The sequence below is a fragment of the Stigmatopora argus genome, chromosome 2 (genome assembly GCF_051989625.1).
Source record: "Stigmatopora argus isolate UIUO_Sarg chromosome 2, RoL_Sarg_1.0, whole genome shotgun sequence".
Lineage (NCBI taxonomy): Eukaryota > Metazoa > Chordata > Actinopteri > Syngnathiformes > Syngnathidae > Stigmatopora > Stigmatopora argus.
The window spans coordinates 24,342,264-24,359,539 of NC_135388.1; the positions used below are offsets into that span (position 1 = coordinate 24,342,264).

At 41.9% G+C, this 17,276-nt stretch overlaps 1 protein-coding gene across 5 annotated transcripts in view; it reads left to right on the forward strand.

The window, feature by feature from the left end:
* The window catches only part of LOC144088889 (alpha-taxilin-like), an 81,790-nt gene that overhangs the window by 56,451 nt on the left and 8,063 nt on the right, over positions 1 to 17,276 (forward strand). For 4 of the 5 annotated variants that reach the window (XM_077619648.1, XM_077619622.1, XM_077619630.1 and 1 more), the window contains 2 exons: positions 8,372 to 8,464; positions 15,821 to 15,916. In XM_077619648.1, coding sequence (XP_077475774.1) covers positions 8,372 to 8,464; positions 15,821 to 15,916 — 189 coding nt within the window. The remainder of the gene's footprint in view (positions 1 to 8,371; positions 8,465 to 15,820; positions 15,917 to 17,276) is intronic. The other variant, XM_077619639.1, reaches the window with a different exon arrangement.

The following is a 17,276-nucleotide window of genomic DNA, read 5'->3' on the forward strand; positions in this document are numbered from 1 at the left end:
CTTACTTCTCAAAATAAGGCCTTCGCGTGTGATGCCCTTCGCGCATTTGGATCCCGTCAACAATATGCAGCCATCACACGCGGACTCGGCAGAAATGTCGATAGATGCTTACCCAGAGGATAGTCGTCAACCGATTAGAAAACAGGCGCTGCTGAGAAATAATCCAGCCTGGAAAAGGGATTCTCGCCGTGCACTCCAGATATTAAACTGCAGCGTCTGGATTCCTTATCGGTGTGTTGACCCCGGCTACTCGAAGGACCAAATGTTGGAATAATGATTCAAACCTTTTAAATCATTATTAGTAATATTTAATTAAAAAAGGAAAAACATCTTTCAACAAATTCTGCTTACAACTTCGAAGGAGATGCCTTGTGACGTCGTCTCAGTCCACAGTGCATTCTGAATTGCAGTAACTGAATCATTGTATTTAATCCCGACATTCGAAAAACATGGTTATGTAATCAGTACAATAACACTCTCGATGGTTTAGAAAAACAACAGTGTGAGGAATGCATTATAAGGTCAACAAAGTAGTATTATAATGTAAACAAAGCATTCTAAAGTAAACCAAGCAGGATTATAATGTAAACAAAGCAGTATTATAATGTAAGCAAAGCCGTATTTTCAAATCTGCTGTTGGAGTCTCGTCATAACAGTCTCATTGGGTCCTGCCGGAGAAGTGTCCTCGAGCTTTGGCCTTGAGGAGACGATGAAAATGGAGGAAAAATGTCCATGTTCCCATGACTGTTTATAGCCTTACTACTTATTAAAAAAAATGCTTACAACACATATAGAATATTCCATAATAATTCTAACACTCCGTTCGGCCGAATGACCGTTCGGTGGAACGTCCATTCGGCGACCTGTCCGTCTGTCAAACGTCCGTCGGCGAAACGTCTTTAGGCGAATCATCCGGCCACGTCTCAACTCGCCTTTGTTCAAGAGGATTCTGAAAAAAGGTATCCTCTGTCCATTTTGTCGCGCCATACTCAAAACATTTAATGTAATCTGATTCAAAACAATTGCATAAGCTAACCGAATAACACCCTTAAGGTAAAAAAACAACTGCCACAACAATCTCATATTAGATCGAAACCAAAACTACTGTGTAAGAATTTGCAGAAGTAAGCATAATAATTTCTTTATAAGGTAAACAAAGCAGCCATATTTTGAAACAATAATGCGATTATCGCCATCTGCCAGAGTCCAAGTCAAAGCAATTTATGAGTCCCTTGTAGATCAACATCCTCGGCCTGGAACAAGGTATTTCTGTTCAGTCAATAGTCCTGAAAACAATTAACTGGGCTCGAATGCAGCTGTGGGGGAAAGTGTCCTCATGCTTACTTTGTTCCAACATAAAGCACAAATTAATTTATAGCTTCATTACCTATTAAAATGCTTAATGAACATATTCTAACATCCCAGAATAAACCCAACAATAGAGAACAGTAATTCAACTTTTGTTCCTTGCCTAATTACAATTCTCAAGCCACAGATTGGAAGCACAAATAACCTGATTTTGATGCACAGAAAGTGTCCATCCTTTTATAAATCAGAACATAAAATTGAATTATACACATTTCAATGTATTTGCATGGAATATCTTTCTAACAGTCCGGCCCGGTGGGGCGAGTGGTTAGCACATCGGCCTCACAGCTCTGGGGTCCTGGATTCAAATCCAGGTCGGTCCACCTGTGTAGAGTTTGCATGTTTTCCCTGGCTTTGTGGGTTTCCTCTGGGCACTCCGGTTTCCACATTTAAAAAATACATGCACGGTAGGCTGATTGAAAACTCTGGCTCGAAGTCAGCTGGGATAGGCTCCAGCACCCCCAGCGATCCTAATGAGGATGAAGCGGTTCAGAAAAGGAATTAATCTTTTTTAAGAGGTTTTTGAATCTGTAATTTTCGCAAATCAGATTACTGTGGATCCTTCACCACTTCGCTTCTTCAACATTCATGGCTTCAGTACAAAAAGAAAAGTACCACATTTTCACAGCTATAAAATCACCATCATATAATCACCGTGTGATAGGGCGCAGTCTCATTTGCAGGTATATTTTCTCTTTTTTTTTCAATACATAAGATGCTTCGTTTGAAAGGGTGCTAGCATGACACTAAGCTAGCGTTTGTTAGGCTTGCCGCTAGCGTGTTTTTTTAAAGACAGCACGAGCAAAAGTAACTTTGATAATGCTTTATTGCGGTTGAAAGTACACTCTGATATAAAGAGTTGGGCATTTAACATGCTAGGCTCCATTGTCAGTCAGAGTTGTGTATTCCGGGAACTTGATTCTAGCTTTTGCGAAAGCTCGAATAACAGTGCTGGCCGACAATTGAGCCCAGTCATCCACAATCCATTGTAACCTGCGACATGCATCACTCCCAAACCTTTGTTTCTCCTCACTGTTATATCGCCATCGACAATTCATTCCAAATTGTCACGTAACTTATGCGACGTTGCCAGGCCGAACTACTTGTAGGCCATCTGTTAGCAATCTGTTAGCAAAGCTGTTAAATTGTGTTCGATCCATGGCTTCAGTCTATTTTCAAAGCGTTCACACCCGCATTGTGTTGTCATTCATGTCAGTCATTTCCTCTGTATAGCTCTAATATGCTGTTTCTTTGAGTATTGAGTGTCCCCTGGGATGTTTTGAATGAATTTACCGTAATGCTTGGAAGGTGCGGGGAGGCTATTTTTTAGTGTGTACGTCCGCTGGGTTGATCGCAATAAGTAGCGTGCCGGCAAGAAATAAAACCAGTCACTCAAGGTGTCAGGGCCAAACAAAAATTTAAATTAGTGCACAGACAAGGCGCACCGACCGATTGGGCGCATCGACCATTTTGGAGAAAATGTTAGACTTTAAAGTGTGCCCTATAGGTGTGAAAATACGGTACATAAAAATGTAGAAAATTCAATCTGAAACTCGCAAGCGGAAGACGGGATGAAAAAATGGCGGAAATCAGGGTGTTGCTTCTTCTTTGGCGCCGAATTGGGTGGCACTCAGCGCTCTAGAAGGAGCGATATTACACCATAGAAGAATGATGCGCCGAATAATATAAAAAACAAAGAAGAACGACGTCTTGCCATTTCCTGGTTTCTTCGGATTACATTTTGAATTGTGCACATTACCTGTGGAGAAACACTACGCCGAGCCTATTGCAGCCTTCTTTGGATTTCGAATTGTCCTTCAAAATGCCTCCTTAGCGCTAGTGAGCCCAAGAAAGAACAACACATGATAACAGTGACCGAAAAAGCTCTATGCTAAACGTGTAGCATGCCATTGCGGCATAAATGAATCTGCCGTGCGTTTTACAAAGAAAGAAGCAAACATTCGGAAGCGGAACAAAATATCCTTTTCCAAGGACACTAAGCGGGTGGTAACCACAATGAATAAGTAAAATAACCAGCATTACGAGGGATTCACATCGTGATGAGACGTCTGCAGGAGATCTTCAGTATAGCACGCAATTTGCAACAACAGCCCAAGGAAAATGATGACAAGATGTTTGGGGCCATTGAATTTGGGAAACGGCTTGTACAAAAGAATATTTGTACTTGAAAAGAAATGGCGGTCGCAAAAGCTCATCATGCTGCCCCTGTGGCGACTCCTGAACATTTCATCGATGATCCAATGCTCCTCGAATGTGATGAAGAGGACTTGGACTAAAGCTCCCAATAATCTGTTTTGTTTAATCAACCAGAACTATTTTCACTGAGTATTTTTTTTTATTTATAGAGTAGATTTAGATGTTAATACATTACAATTTTTTCATATGCCTATAACTGTAATATGTATTTAATAAATACACTTCTTGATAATTGTTCTGGTCTACTTGTATTTTTCTATAAGCGAAAACATATTGTATGGTATGTAGTAATAATGGGGGTGATCCTACTTCGTGTTTTTTCGATTATCACGGCCATGTCTGGTCTACATTATCTCCGATTTTCAAGGGATTAATATATGTTGTTAACTGGTCAAAAACGACAGTACTGCCTTGTAGGCCCCATATTACATGAGAGTCTACTGAGTTCGAGAGTTGGGACTTTGCTGAGCCACAACCCATAGTTCTTTTCTCCATAAAATTAATCAAAAAGCACACACACGTTTCAAAAATTTTAATAGTACTACTGCGTAGTGACGTCACGAACATAGGGTGTACACTAATTGGTATTTGGGTAGGAAATTGGGAAAACACTGCCGAAATAAGCCTTCATTTTTTTTCATCTGACCGAGGTAATAACTTAATTATTGGACACTTACAAGGAAGTGTGGAAGCCAGTAAATCATCTATTCTGTCATTTTAATCTGAATACTTTACTTTTTTTCTCAGCTAAACTGCAATAAAATATACCATTGTTAGATGATTAGCATGCAGACTAGCTCCCCTAGTAATTAGTATGGGAATCAGACCAAAGGCTTTAGCCAGCATTGTTGTATCGGCCAGCATTGCCTAAAGTATCTATATTGTTTTTTTCCCAATATTTTACTCAAGGCTGCATTGACCGGGTGACAAATTATTCTTGTATCGCTTCATTTAAAATCACCTGTTAACACCTGCGTGTTCATTCCGATTTAAGAACTCTAGCAAGACCCACTTGTTCTCAGCCAACAGAATGTATTAACCTGACAGACAAACAGCGTGCTGGAGCAATTCTATGCAATCCTAGTCTTGGCAGAGATGTGATTGAATTCTGAAGTCTACCCCCTGCAAGCACCATGATAAAAGTTAAAGACAAAGGAAGATCCTTCTCTGCTTTGACAGCCATCCATCATCTCATGTCTCTGGTCCCCGGAGGTGGGAGACCTGGGCCCCCAGAGGTGCACTCCTCCAAGAAGACAAGGGAGTGTCCTGCCTCTTGCTCTTGGTCATTCCGCTGACAGGGCTCTCGTGTGTTTGTGTTATCTCCCTCTTTTTTCATGCCTTCTCGTGCACGCATCAGTTGGTTGGTTGGAACTTTATTTCATCCCGTATTCAGGAAATTTCTTGGTTGCAGTAGACACACAAGACATTGTAGACCTAGGTAAAAAAAACTGGAGCCACACACAGAAAGTCCACAAGGTGGGGACCTACGGCAGAAAGAGACTGAGGTTACCGCACAGTCCCTCAGTAGCGGACGGAACTACCGCTACCAGCTGCCACTTGAGCGGCGCGTCTTGGTTGCAGTCGCAATAATGGATACAGACACAAGAAAAAGAGAGTAGGATAAAACTGGAACTACGCACAGGAAGTCTTCCACAAGATGGGGAACTTCTACAGACTGTGTCCGAGGTTGAAAATTGCAGGGTCACTCTTCCAAGCTTATCCGCACAGTCCCTCAGTAGTCTGGAGCTTAAGAAACAACAGTAGCAAAGTACAACCCCCTCAACTCCGTTTCCGGCCTGGTAAGCGCCAACAGCTCTTCCATCTTATCGGGGAGGGATCTCACTTTCCCCATAATAATAGATGGAATGGTTGGTCTGAAGCGTCCCTTCTTCTCCCGGCACTTTTGTCGAGCTCCGGATTTCCAGCGGCATTGAGGTGTTGCTCCTTCTGCTGCGTATTGTTCACAGCTAATCACATGTGTATGACAACGGAGGCATGGCTGAATGGATCAAAAAAGAACTAGCTTAAAGAAGCCAGGCTAACAGAACAAAGAAAGTTACAAAAACATTAAAGTAAAAACTATTAAGTACAAAGTAGAGTAAAAAGGAATGTATTACGAATAATTAAAATGTAATTAAAAAAGATAGAAAGGCTGTAAAACACGAAAAACAAATAAGAGTGGACAGAGCTACTACCACCGGCTGCCGCGTGACGGCGCCATCTTGGGAAAAAAAGTGATTTGGCCTTCGTATTTCCCTGCTTGAGAAAACAGACTCAGCTCTTTTGGAAGTTAATAACTTTAATGCTTTTTATTTGACTTCTACTGCTGTTTTAGTTCAAATATACATTGCATTAAAATATACCGGCTTTGGTAAGTTAGCACCTGGGCAGTTAGTTCACATTTGAAAGGAGAACCAAAGGTAGCAAAGGCTTTAGCTGGGATTTGTTTACCTGCCAGCATCGTCAAAAGTACACACTAAAAATTCCGGTTTTAATACAGAGGATAGATTATTAGCTTTTCAATCGCCAGCTTTGATTGTAAAATCGAGAGGGTCATAAATGTAAGATATTTACCATTCAGTAGAGCCGATTTAAATGTTGGGGACTCGAAACAGAATGACCTATAATGGTGTAAATTCTAGTCCCACCATAGATTGAGTTCATAATTTCTTCTCGTGTGGCAGTTGATACTTGAGTACGTGTCGCGTGTATCCTCGTGACCTCGTCTTGGAGCTACAAATTAAACCTCCCATGGTTTCTGTCTGGAATCCTTTGTGACTTCGCTGTAATGTCCATTCAGTGCTTACAGCTCCGCCTCTGCCTATCAGCAGCGATGAAATAGAACAAAAGTTACACAGGGTACTACGCTTCTTTGAATCTCGAATGAACAGCAGAGCCTTCAGTCACTCAGATTACTCGTGCTCACGTGAGAAAATTCTGTAGGGACAAACTATGGCTGCACCGGAATTTATACCCTTCCGAGGGTCAACCTGGGCTCCCTGATTAACTTTGTATGAACGGATCATTCAGTGCCGCCTCTGGCGGTCATTTGGGATTCATAGAACCGTAATTACATACGTAACTTTCATTCGGGATTCATAGAACCGTAATTACATACGTAACTTTCATTCAGGATTCATAGAACCGTAATTACATAACTTTCATTCGGGATTCATAGAACCGTAATTACATACGTAACTTTCATTCGGGATTCATAGAACCGTAATTACATACGTAACTTTCATTCGGGATTCATAGAACCGTAATTACATACGTAACTATCGATTACTTGTATAGCACACATTCTGTACAATATTACCAGTGCTTTACATAAGAACCCATTGATCTATACATTCACACACTAATGGGATTCCTGCTACGCAAGGCACTGCCAATCCACTGGATGCAAATTAGATAATTTGACAGTGGGCAGTTATAGCCCGCAATTGAACCTTTCAGGTGGAGGACAACTCAAACTACCAACTGTGTGACGGCTCATAATGTCCAATCCGCAAGAGATGCAGCAGTTTATTTTTTCTTAATGACTATCATAAGTTGGAGTCGGTTGTTGGTTCACAGGTGACATGCCTATTTAGGTAAATGAGATTGTTGGTTCCAGCATTGAGGATAAGGTAGCTAATATTCATGCTTGAGGCTATTCCACCCAACTTTGGGCACGAGGCGGGGGACACGATGAACTCGTGGCCAGGCAATCGCAGGGCACGAGGAGATGGACTCATGGATGGATTCATGCTCACACTCATATCTATGGGCAATTTTGAGTGTTCTATCAGCCTACTCTGCACGTCTTTAGAATGTGGGTGGAAACCGGAGTACCCGGAGAAAACCAACATGCAAACACCACACAGGTGTGCCCACATGGATTCAAACCCAGGATCCTAGAACTGCCAGGCCGACGCGTTAACCACTCATCCGCCGGGCTGTCCGAGGTAGCTAATACAGTTGTGCCTTTACTTACGAAATGAATTGGTTACAAGACTTTTTCTTAGAGGTGCACTTTATATGTAAATTCTCTAATTCGTTCCTCGGTCCTCACACAACTACCACCTAAAACCTTTAAAATTGGTCAAACTGTCCCAATTTTGTATGAAAGATGTGACGAAACACAAAAATTCTAAAGAAATGATTTATTAATGTCTTAAAATAAATAAAGCTTATGAAAATGTGCCCCCGCTGAAATATCTCCCTCCGCGGCATTAACGATGTAATACCCGTGTTTGTCCGCCAGATGGCGGCAAGAGCCAAAAGCCGTCAACTTTGTAGTACATTTTAGACTTTTATGTGTGCCCTATGTGTATGTGTGAAAATATGTGCCACGTTGCATTTGTACAGTTTTTAATAGCTTAATGAGGGGAATTCAAAATAAAACAACAGATAAGGAAATGCATTTACTTTTTGGGGGATTTCGTAACTTGAATCTTTTTTGTATCTCGAGTCACTCATTTGCATATAAAAAAATTGAAACCTGAAACTTTCGTACCTTGAGGCATTCTTAAGTAGAGGTATGACTGTAGTAGAATGCAAGTTTGTCAACAGGCACAGATGATTTTCTAAATACAGGGTTTCCCACCTCATATTGCTGGTATTGTGGGCCCCCCACTTTGACCTATCACGTCTATATCTGATCTATCTTCCCTCATCTTAACCTTTGGCTACAAACATAGGAATCAGTTAAAGTGCAGTGTTTCATTTCTAATGTATAGTGGTAATGTTTATAGGCAAAAATGTGATTAACCAACTCCAAAACTAATCTCTTGTGTCTTAGCTTTCCATGTACATGGATAAGTTTGAAGAGTTTCAGAGCACTCTGGCTAAAAGCAATGAGGTCTTTGCCACTTTCAGACAAGAGATGGAAAAGGTAAATATCAATCTTTGGAGACCATTTGATTTTTAATGTTTTTGTCTCATGTCTTTCTGTATTTTGTGTTAGCTCTAAGGCCCGCCACACATTGAACAATCGAGTCGTACTTGACTGAACGCTGTGGTTGAACACTTTCTTTTTTTCAGAGTAGAATATTCGGCGAAACTCGCGGCCGCCGCTAGAGAAATGTGAAGAATTGTGTATAGTACATATTGTATAGACTATATACAATATATACCAGTGGTCTCAAACCGGTCCTCAAAGGGCTGCAGTGGGTGCAGGTTTTCATTCCAACTCAAGAGGATACCTTTTGCAAGTGTAATCAGTTGATTGCAGCCAGGTGCTACTTATTTTAGAAGACACCTGATTGGTTAAAATGTCGGCACTGGATCGGTTGGAACAAAAACCAGGACCCACTGCGGCCCTCGGCGGAATCGGTTTGAGACACCTGATATATACTGTACGTTGTTTTTTTAAACAAATATGTACTATTTAGTTTTTAGACTTCCATCGCAGTACTCTTCAAGACAAAAAAACTTGTTGTATTGGATGCAGTTTAATTCATCATTGAAAAAAAGTGCATAGTGAATAATTGTTACGACTCCCCCTAATGGTAAGATATACCAGGGAGTCGCAACTACCACAGCAGAAAGATTCAGTCAATGACGAGCCAGACACACACTGCAAGTAGCCTTCAATGATGATTTATTAACAACAAAGTCCACCAAAACCTGGACTACGGGACAACATAGGGGAAGCAAAAGATACTAAAGTGGCACCCTCAAATAAAAACGGTAAAAAAACCACCCTCCCAGACAGGTGTTCGAATGAACACCCACAAAAATACAGGAAATAAGGCCTAAGGGTGCCACTGTCAGAACTGATGTAATAAAAGTCTAGACAGGGGAATAAACTACATGTATAAATGCAACAAACTATATGTATACCCCGGGGTGTCTAAACTTATTGGATTGGATTGGATAACTTTATTCATCCCGTATTCGGGAAATTTCGTTGTTCCAGTGGCAAGAGGGTGAGGATGCAGGAATAGGAAAGGCATTTTAGACATAAATAGATAGGTAATAAGTAGGTCAAGAAATAAATACATGGATAAATATATAATTAAATAAGCGTGTTGCTTAGCACATATATACATACATACATACACATAAATGTACATGCATGCATACTGTAGGTCTTAACACACAGCCATATTTTTGTTAAAGAGCCTGACAGCTGATGGGAGGAAGGATCTGTGGAAGCGCTCCTTCCTGCAATGAGGGTGCCGCAGTCTATTGCTAAAGGAGCTTCGGAGGGACTCCACAGACTCATGCAGGGGGTGGGAGGTGCTGTCCATGATGGACATCATCCCGCTCAGCATCCTCCGCTCTCCCACTTCCTCCACAGAGTCCAAAGGACAGCCCAGAACAGAGCTGGCCCTCCTGACCAGCTTATTCAGCCTGTTCCTGTCCCTCTCCGTGCTCCCGCATCCCCAACAAAGCACTGCATAAAACACTGTAGATGCCACCACAGTGTCGTAGAAAGTCCTCAGCAGTGTCCTGCACACTCCAAAGGACCGTAGACTCCTCAGTAGGTAGAGGCGGCTCTGGCCCCTTTTGTACAGGGCATCTGTGTTTGTGGACCAGTCTAGTTTGTTGTTGAGGTGAACACCCAGGTACTTAAAATTCTCCACGATTTCAATGTCTGTACCCTGGATGTTCACCTGAGTGGTCTGTTGAGGATTCCTCCGAAAATCTGTGACCATTTCCTTTGTCTTGCTGGTGTTGATGTAGAGGTGGTTTTGCCTACACCAGTCAACAAAGGCTGTGATGACTCCCCTGTACTCCAGGTCGTTCCCGTCCGTCACTCGTCCAACAATAGCGGTGTCGTCAGAGAACTTCTGGAGGTGGCAGGTGGCTGTATTATGTTTAAAGTCCGATGTGTAGAGGGAGAAGAGGAGTGGAGAGAGCACTGTGCCTTGTGGGGCCCCCGTGCTGCAAGCTACCACATCAGACGTACAGTCCTGGAGTCTCACATATTGCAATCACAGGTAGTCAAGGGAGCCAAGGAAGCCAAGGGCTGAACTGAAAAATAAAAGGGTTTAAATAAGGACAGGAAGTGGATCTTGATTGGAGGAGGGATGATTGGGAAGTAGTCAGCTGTGTTGGCCTGGGCAAGGCTTTGCCACAGGGGTGTAGCCACAGCTCCATGTATCTGCAGAAGAGAAAGAAACTACACACAAAACAACACACCCTACTATATAGTGTGTATCCAGGCTGACAGCCGTAACAATAATTTACTTCTGCCCTGGGCAGAAAAAAAAACTTGCAACAGCAGCTGGTGTTGAGTTATAACTAGTGAACATTGCTATCGCATTGTGGTTTGTGGCCTCTTTAAATAGAAAGGTAGCACAAATGGCTTGCAAATTACACTTGCAATACTGTCCATGCAGCAATGGGCAACATGTACAACAGCGTACTGTTTGAGAAATGGCCAGATGCTCTTGAGCTTGTTACAACTAACAGTACATTGCACTTACAATACATCCACAAAACAATTTGCTGGATCATATTTTGTTAGTAGCGCTAGTTAGGGTTTGTTCAGAAAGGCAGTCAAAATCAGACTCAGCCCATCCAGATTGAAAGTGAATGACTCTTTTGTAGTCAGAACAGTTATAAGCACTCTGCAATGGCAAGTGCGGATCACACAGAGTGGAGGCTTTTCAGGGTGGAAATAAAAACATTACTGGGGTGCTGGAGCCTATCCCAGCCAACCATTAGCACCAAGCAGGGGACACCAGGTCGAGGAAACCCTACTTTGGTGGCAAGTGTAGTGTCATTCATAATTGAGTAACTATAAACATAATTTGATTACTTTTTCACACAAATAACAATAACTAACTCTTTTCAAAAGTAACTTGAACAACACTGCAGAAAAAAGTGCAGAAGAGACCTCCAATTGAATAATCCTTTAAAAACAATGTACCACAGTTAAGAGCGAGGAAGAAACATGGTTTCTTATTGGTCTTTGGAGAGATAGAGCTTTAAAGGCAAAACTCAAGGCCATGTATCGAAACAAGCCAATATATATCTGAAAGTATTATGTCTGTTGAAATAAAGAGGATACAAATGGACATGGTTTCAGGTACAAAGGAAGATAAAAAGTCTTAATGTGGTGCTAGGGAATGATTTTGAACATTTATGAATATTACCTACATGCAGTGGGTATGGACCAATAATGTTCAAAATGATTTTGAAGATATTTACAGCGCTGCCGAGAGTCAGATAATAAAATAATCACATTTGCTCATGTGTTTATGAATAAATTTAAAGTATATGACAAAAGCAAGATATAGATAAATTATGAATGGCGTCCAGCCATCTTAGCCGCCCAATAGGCTCTATTTTCGGACAAGGCGATGGCGTCTGCTGTGACGTCACCCAGAGTTTGCACTTTGAAACATTTCTCAGAAATTCCACATTGCTACTCCACGGCGTCCAGCTGTCTTAGCCGTCCAAAGGGCTCTATTCTCGAATAAGCGTGCCGCCGTACCATCACCCGGGGCTCGCATTTCTGAAAAAAAATCCACCCTCACTCCGAAAGCTTTGTTTTCGCATAAAAAAACAGCCACCACCTGCCATTATTTTTATTCTTGGTGCTGAGTTGAGTTACAGTTCCGTCTTCGGCCTTTTTCTTAGTAGCAAGCAGAAGAGTAGGAAGTGTCTTCCACTTGCAAGTTCAGCATAAATTTTGACATTTTTATGAACTTTTTTTATACTTAATATAAAACAAGCATGGGCGACCAGCGAAGAATCAAAAGACAATTGTTGCGCTATTAAAAAATTCTCCTTTGAAAAATGGCTGTTTAACAAATAAAAGATTGAGTTTACACACTTAGAGAAGGTGAAGAAATTAAATCACTTGTCTATTAGGATCCGAAAGCCGTTTTTCGCCACCATAAAAACATTTCAACTCTCTACGTTGGACGGTTTGGACAAACGTAGCAAAAGAATCTTAACATGTACATACATACATACATACACACACACACAAATGACATTTTATAAGGATTATAGATTAATTTATTATTGTTATTAGCACCTATTTTGTTCAATAGCTCCCAAGCCGATGGACGTATTGACACTAAATTTACAGAACATATAGGTACAGTGGTACCTTGGCCTACGATCAGCTCGTGGTACGACAAAAATTTCGATCGAATAATTTGCCCGTGATACGATCAACATTTCGGGATGCGACCAAGCCAGGTGGCCATGGCATTTTTTTTTTTGCATATCTTTCGTGTATAACAATATTTACGTCTTTTTTTGCCGCATGTCTTTCGTGCATTACGGATATCTACGAGCACTGAACGATTTATTCAGATGAGTTTCGACCAGGAAACGCACAATGCGCATGCGCAGGCAAAAAGAGGGCTTTCTAGGTAATGAAGTATACTCGTGCAAACAACACCCATAGGCAATGGCACCCTTTCTCAGAATAAAACTTCATTACCCACAATCAATACGTGGGTAAGCTCAGCTATTGCATTTCCTGTTATTCTTTCTAAGAAAAGAAGCTCCCGCGATTGCTCATTCAAGACTACTTCTCGTTGGCAAGTGCTCATGCGTTATCCTATTGTGAGGACATTTGTGTGCATCATTTTCGGAATATTTTGAAGGAAATACAACAGCAAACAGCCCATCGATAGCGAACGTGAGGGTGGAAGCGTGGCAAACCGCTAACCCGGAAAACGAAGGTAAAAAAAGATTAAAATAAAATTAGAAATCAGTTTTGTGTAAAGTTACATTAAAGGTATGTTTCAGTGTGTCTGTATATATTAATCCAAGTTAATTTAAATTAGTTTGTTCGTTTACGAGTGCCGTGGATAAATTCCCCCTGAATACCCCCCTCCGCCTCCGTGTATGTCGCGGTCTCTACCCTCTGCGAAATGCGTCTAATTTTACTTCTATTAAACACATTTTATTACTATTAAACCACTCGTTATTTGTCACTTTGTCAATATATGGCGAATTAGAAGAAATAAAACATTTTTTCCATTCCAATATCCTGTTTTTGGTGTTTTTTCAGAGGATTGGAACGAATTAATTTGTTTTCAATTCATTTCAATGGGAAACGTTCGCTCGACTTACGAAAAGCTCGACATACGATCTCAGTCTCGGAACGGATTACGATCGTATGTCGAGGTACCACTGTAATTACCTTCTGTTTAACGTACACCTTTTAGTTTTTCAATAACACCAATTATTAATTATTCATTTATTATTGTTATTAGAATCTAATATTTTCAATGGCTCCCAAGCCATTTGACTTATTGGCACCAGATTTAAAGAACATAGGTAATTACCTTTAACGAACACCTTTTAGTTTTATAATAACACTTTCCATTTATTAATTTATTACTGTTATTATTACCTAATATCTTCAATAGCTCCCAAGCAATTTTATGTATTGGCACCAAATTTACAGAAAAGATAGGTACAGTGCTACCTCAACATACGAGCAATTTGAGATACGAGTAAAATTTCGAGCAAATAATTATCTCGAGATACGAGACAAATTTCGCCATACGAGAAAGCCAGGTGGCCAAGACATGAGAGGCTATTTATCATTGTAGCGCACAACTTTTCCTCCACATCTCTTTCATGTTTAACAGATATCTACGAGCACTGGGCGGAGCTTTGCATTTTTGTCAGTGTTTTTTTCCCATCACTCAGCGCAAATGGCGTAGCGATCGCTAGTACGAGGAGTATATATTACTTCTCGTTGGCAAGTGGTCGTGCGTTATCCTATTGTGAGGACATTTGTGTGCATCATTTTCAGAATATTTTGAAGGGAATACAAAAGCAAACAGCCCATCGATAGTGAAAGTCAGGATGGAGGCGGGGCAAACATTTTTTGATGTAGGAAAGTACAGTGTCCGTGTAGTCCTGGAGATTGTGGTGTTCGAAAAGTTCCCAGTTGGTCCAGGAAAAACAGTCCTCCAGCTGAGAAAGGGCGTCCTCGGGCCAAGTTTTTATTATCTTTATTTGTGGCCTTGTTAACCAGCCAGGTGAGGGAGGGAAGTAGCTATATAAGCATGTTTGATATTAGAATAAACATGATCCAGAGTTTTATCTCCTCTGGTCTGACACTTCACGTACTGGACAAACTTAGGCAGAACAGTCTTTAAACACGCTTTGTTGAAGTCACCAGCGACAATAAGACTCCATCGGGATGGTCAAGCTGCTGTTTGTTTACAACCGTTAGCAGGAGGCTAAGTGCCATGCTACCGTTAGCATCCGGGGGATATAGACGGCCAATACTATGATGACCGTTAGCTCTCTAGGTAGATAGAAGGGCCTGCACCGTACCGCCAATAGCTCTAAATCCGGGGAGCAGTGAGTGTTAATGATCCTACTGTCACAACACCATTCATTGTGTATGAACATGCAAAGTCCCCCTCCTTTGCTTTTCCCTGATAATTCTTTCGAACGATCGTTTCGAAAAAGCGTCCGGCTAGCTAGCGATACCACGGCGTCGGGGATTTGCGGGTGTAGCCACGTTTCCGTGATGAGAATAATGTTGCAGTTCCTGACAAACCTGTTGGTAGCAATCTGAAGTTCCAACTCATCCATTTTGTGGGTGATGGATCTGGCGTTGGTCAAAAAGATACTCGAAGCGGTGCTTGGTGTGGTTGCTGCCTTAGCTTAGCAGCTAGGCCCGCCCGGCATCCGCGCTTTTGCTCTTTCCCTTCGCCGCCTCCGTCCTACTCTGAGTGGGCTGACGGAGATTCCGGAGGTCTCAAGATGTCCTCGGGGATATTGTAGGTCCGTTGGTAGTCTGTTGTGATGGATATATCGCATCTCCTCCCGAGAGTAATTAAATCCTGGCGACTGTAGAAAAAGTTTGCCTCGCAGATGTTAGTAAATAACGATAAGATTGAGAAACCAAAACATCAAACTGGAGAGCAAAGAGCCGCTGTTTCCGTGCGCGCCGCCATCAGCTCAAGAGCTCAAGAGAGCAGCAAGCTAACAAATATCAGGTCAGGCGTACTCCTCGATAATACTTGCAAATGCTCACAGCTTGAGTTTACACGCTTAGAGAAGGAAAAGAAATTCAATCACTTGTCTATTAGGATTTCACAGCCGTTTCTGGCCACCATAAAACAAATTCAACTCAGTACGATGCACGGTTTGGATCCGACAGCCGTTTCTGGCCACCATAATGTCAACTCTCTACGATGCAGGGTTCGGACAAAAGTAGCGTGAGAATGTTAACATAAAACATGCACCAATCCATAAATCACAATTTTTCTTTTCCTGCTCCCCGAAACACTCTGTTTACTTTCAGATGACCAAAAAGATTAAGAAGCTGGAGAAAGAAACAACACAGTGGAGGACAAAATGGGAAGGCAACAACCAAACTTTGCTGCAGATGGCAGAGGAGGTATAATTGCTAATTCATTCATTCATCTTCCGTACCGCATATCTGTAAGGGTTGCGGGGGTTACTGGAGCCTATCCCAGACAATAGGGTGCAAGGCAGACTTTTCCCTGCACTGGTCGCCAGTCTTCACTAATTGGTAATTGTTCAAAGTAAATCCTTTCTTTTGGTTATAAATGATTGTAACATTTTATGACATTTACACTTTCAGACTATTATTTAGTTTAACTAAACTGAGCTGTACTGTATCTTTATGAAAAAATGGTATTACATTTGTAGCTCGCCAGGGTTGTCCCAGTCTCAGTTGCGGGTATATTTTCAGTTTTTTCTCAATACATAGGGTGCTTCGTCGGAAAAGGTGCTAGCATGACACTTGGCTACCGTATGTTATGCTAGCCACTAGCGTATGTTATGCTATTTGCTAGCGTATGTTATGCTAGCTGCCAGTGTAGCTCCCATGCCTTTGATTCTCATCTCATTTCATCTCATCTCATTTTCTTCCGCTTTATCCAAAGTCGGGTCGCGGGGGCAGCAGCTTCAGCAGGGAAGCCCAGACTTCTCTCTCCCTAGCCACTTTATCCAGCTCTTCCGGGAGTATCCCAAGGTGTTCCTGGACCAGCCGGGAGACATAGTCTCCCCAGCGTGTCCGAGCCAACTCATCTGGCTCCTCTCGATCCGGAGGAGCAAGGGCTATACTCCGAGCCCCTCCTGGATGACCGAGCTTCTCACCTTATCTCTAAGGGAGAGTCCGGACATCCTGGGGAGGAAACTCATTTCAGCCGCTTGAATCCGGGATGTCGTTCTTTCGGTCACGACCCACAGCTCGTGACCATAGATGAGGGTGGGAACGTAGACCGACCGGTAAATAGAGAGCTTCACCTTTTGGTTCAGCTCCTTCTTCACCACGACGGACCGGTGCAGAGTCTGCATCACTGCAGACGCCGCCCGTTTCCGAGAAATTGTAAAATTCAACAATTTTAAGGCAATTTTAAGGTTGCGGCTTATATGCGCAGGCGGCTTATATGCGAGTTAATACAGTACTAAGAAAGGGGTCATTGTTTGTAAGAGAGGATTCATCCTGGGTAGCTCATTGTTAGCTGTTATTTTAATTAGAACAGCCAAGTAAACTAGAGAAAAATAGTCTTTCAGACATGTTGGAATGTATGGCGTCTTGGACATCCCTGGGGGCCCAAATTGCATCCCAGGGTGACACTGTGACTTTAGGTGTCCAGTTAGCCTTACCCTGTTCAACTGATCTCCAAAATGAGAGGTCTCATTAGGAAATAAAGCAAATTCACACAGGTTGCAATTTGAGCCAATTCTATTGAAACAACAAATACAGGATTCTGGCCAATACTTTTAAC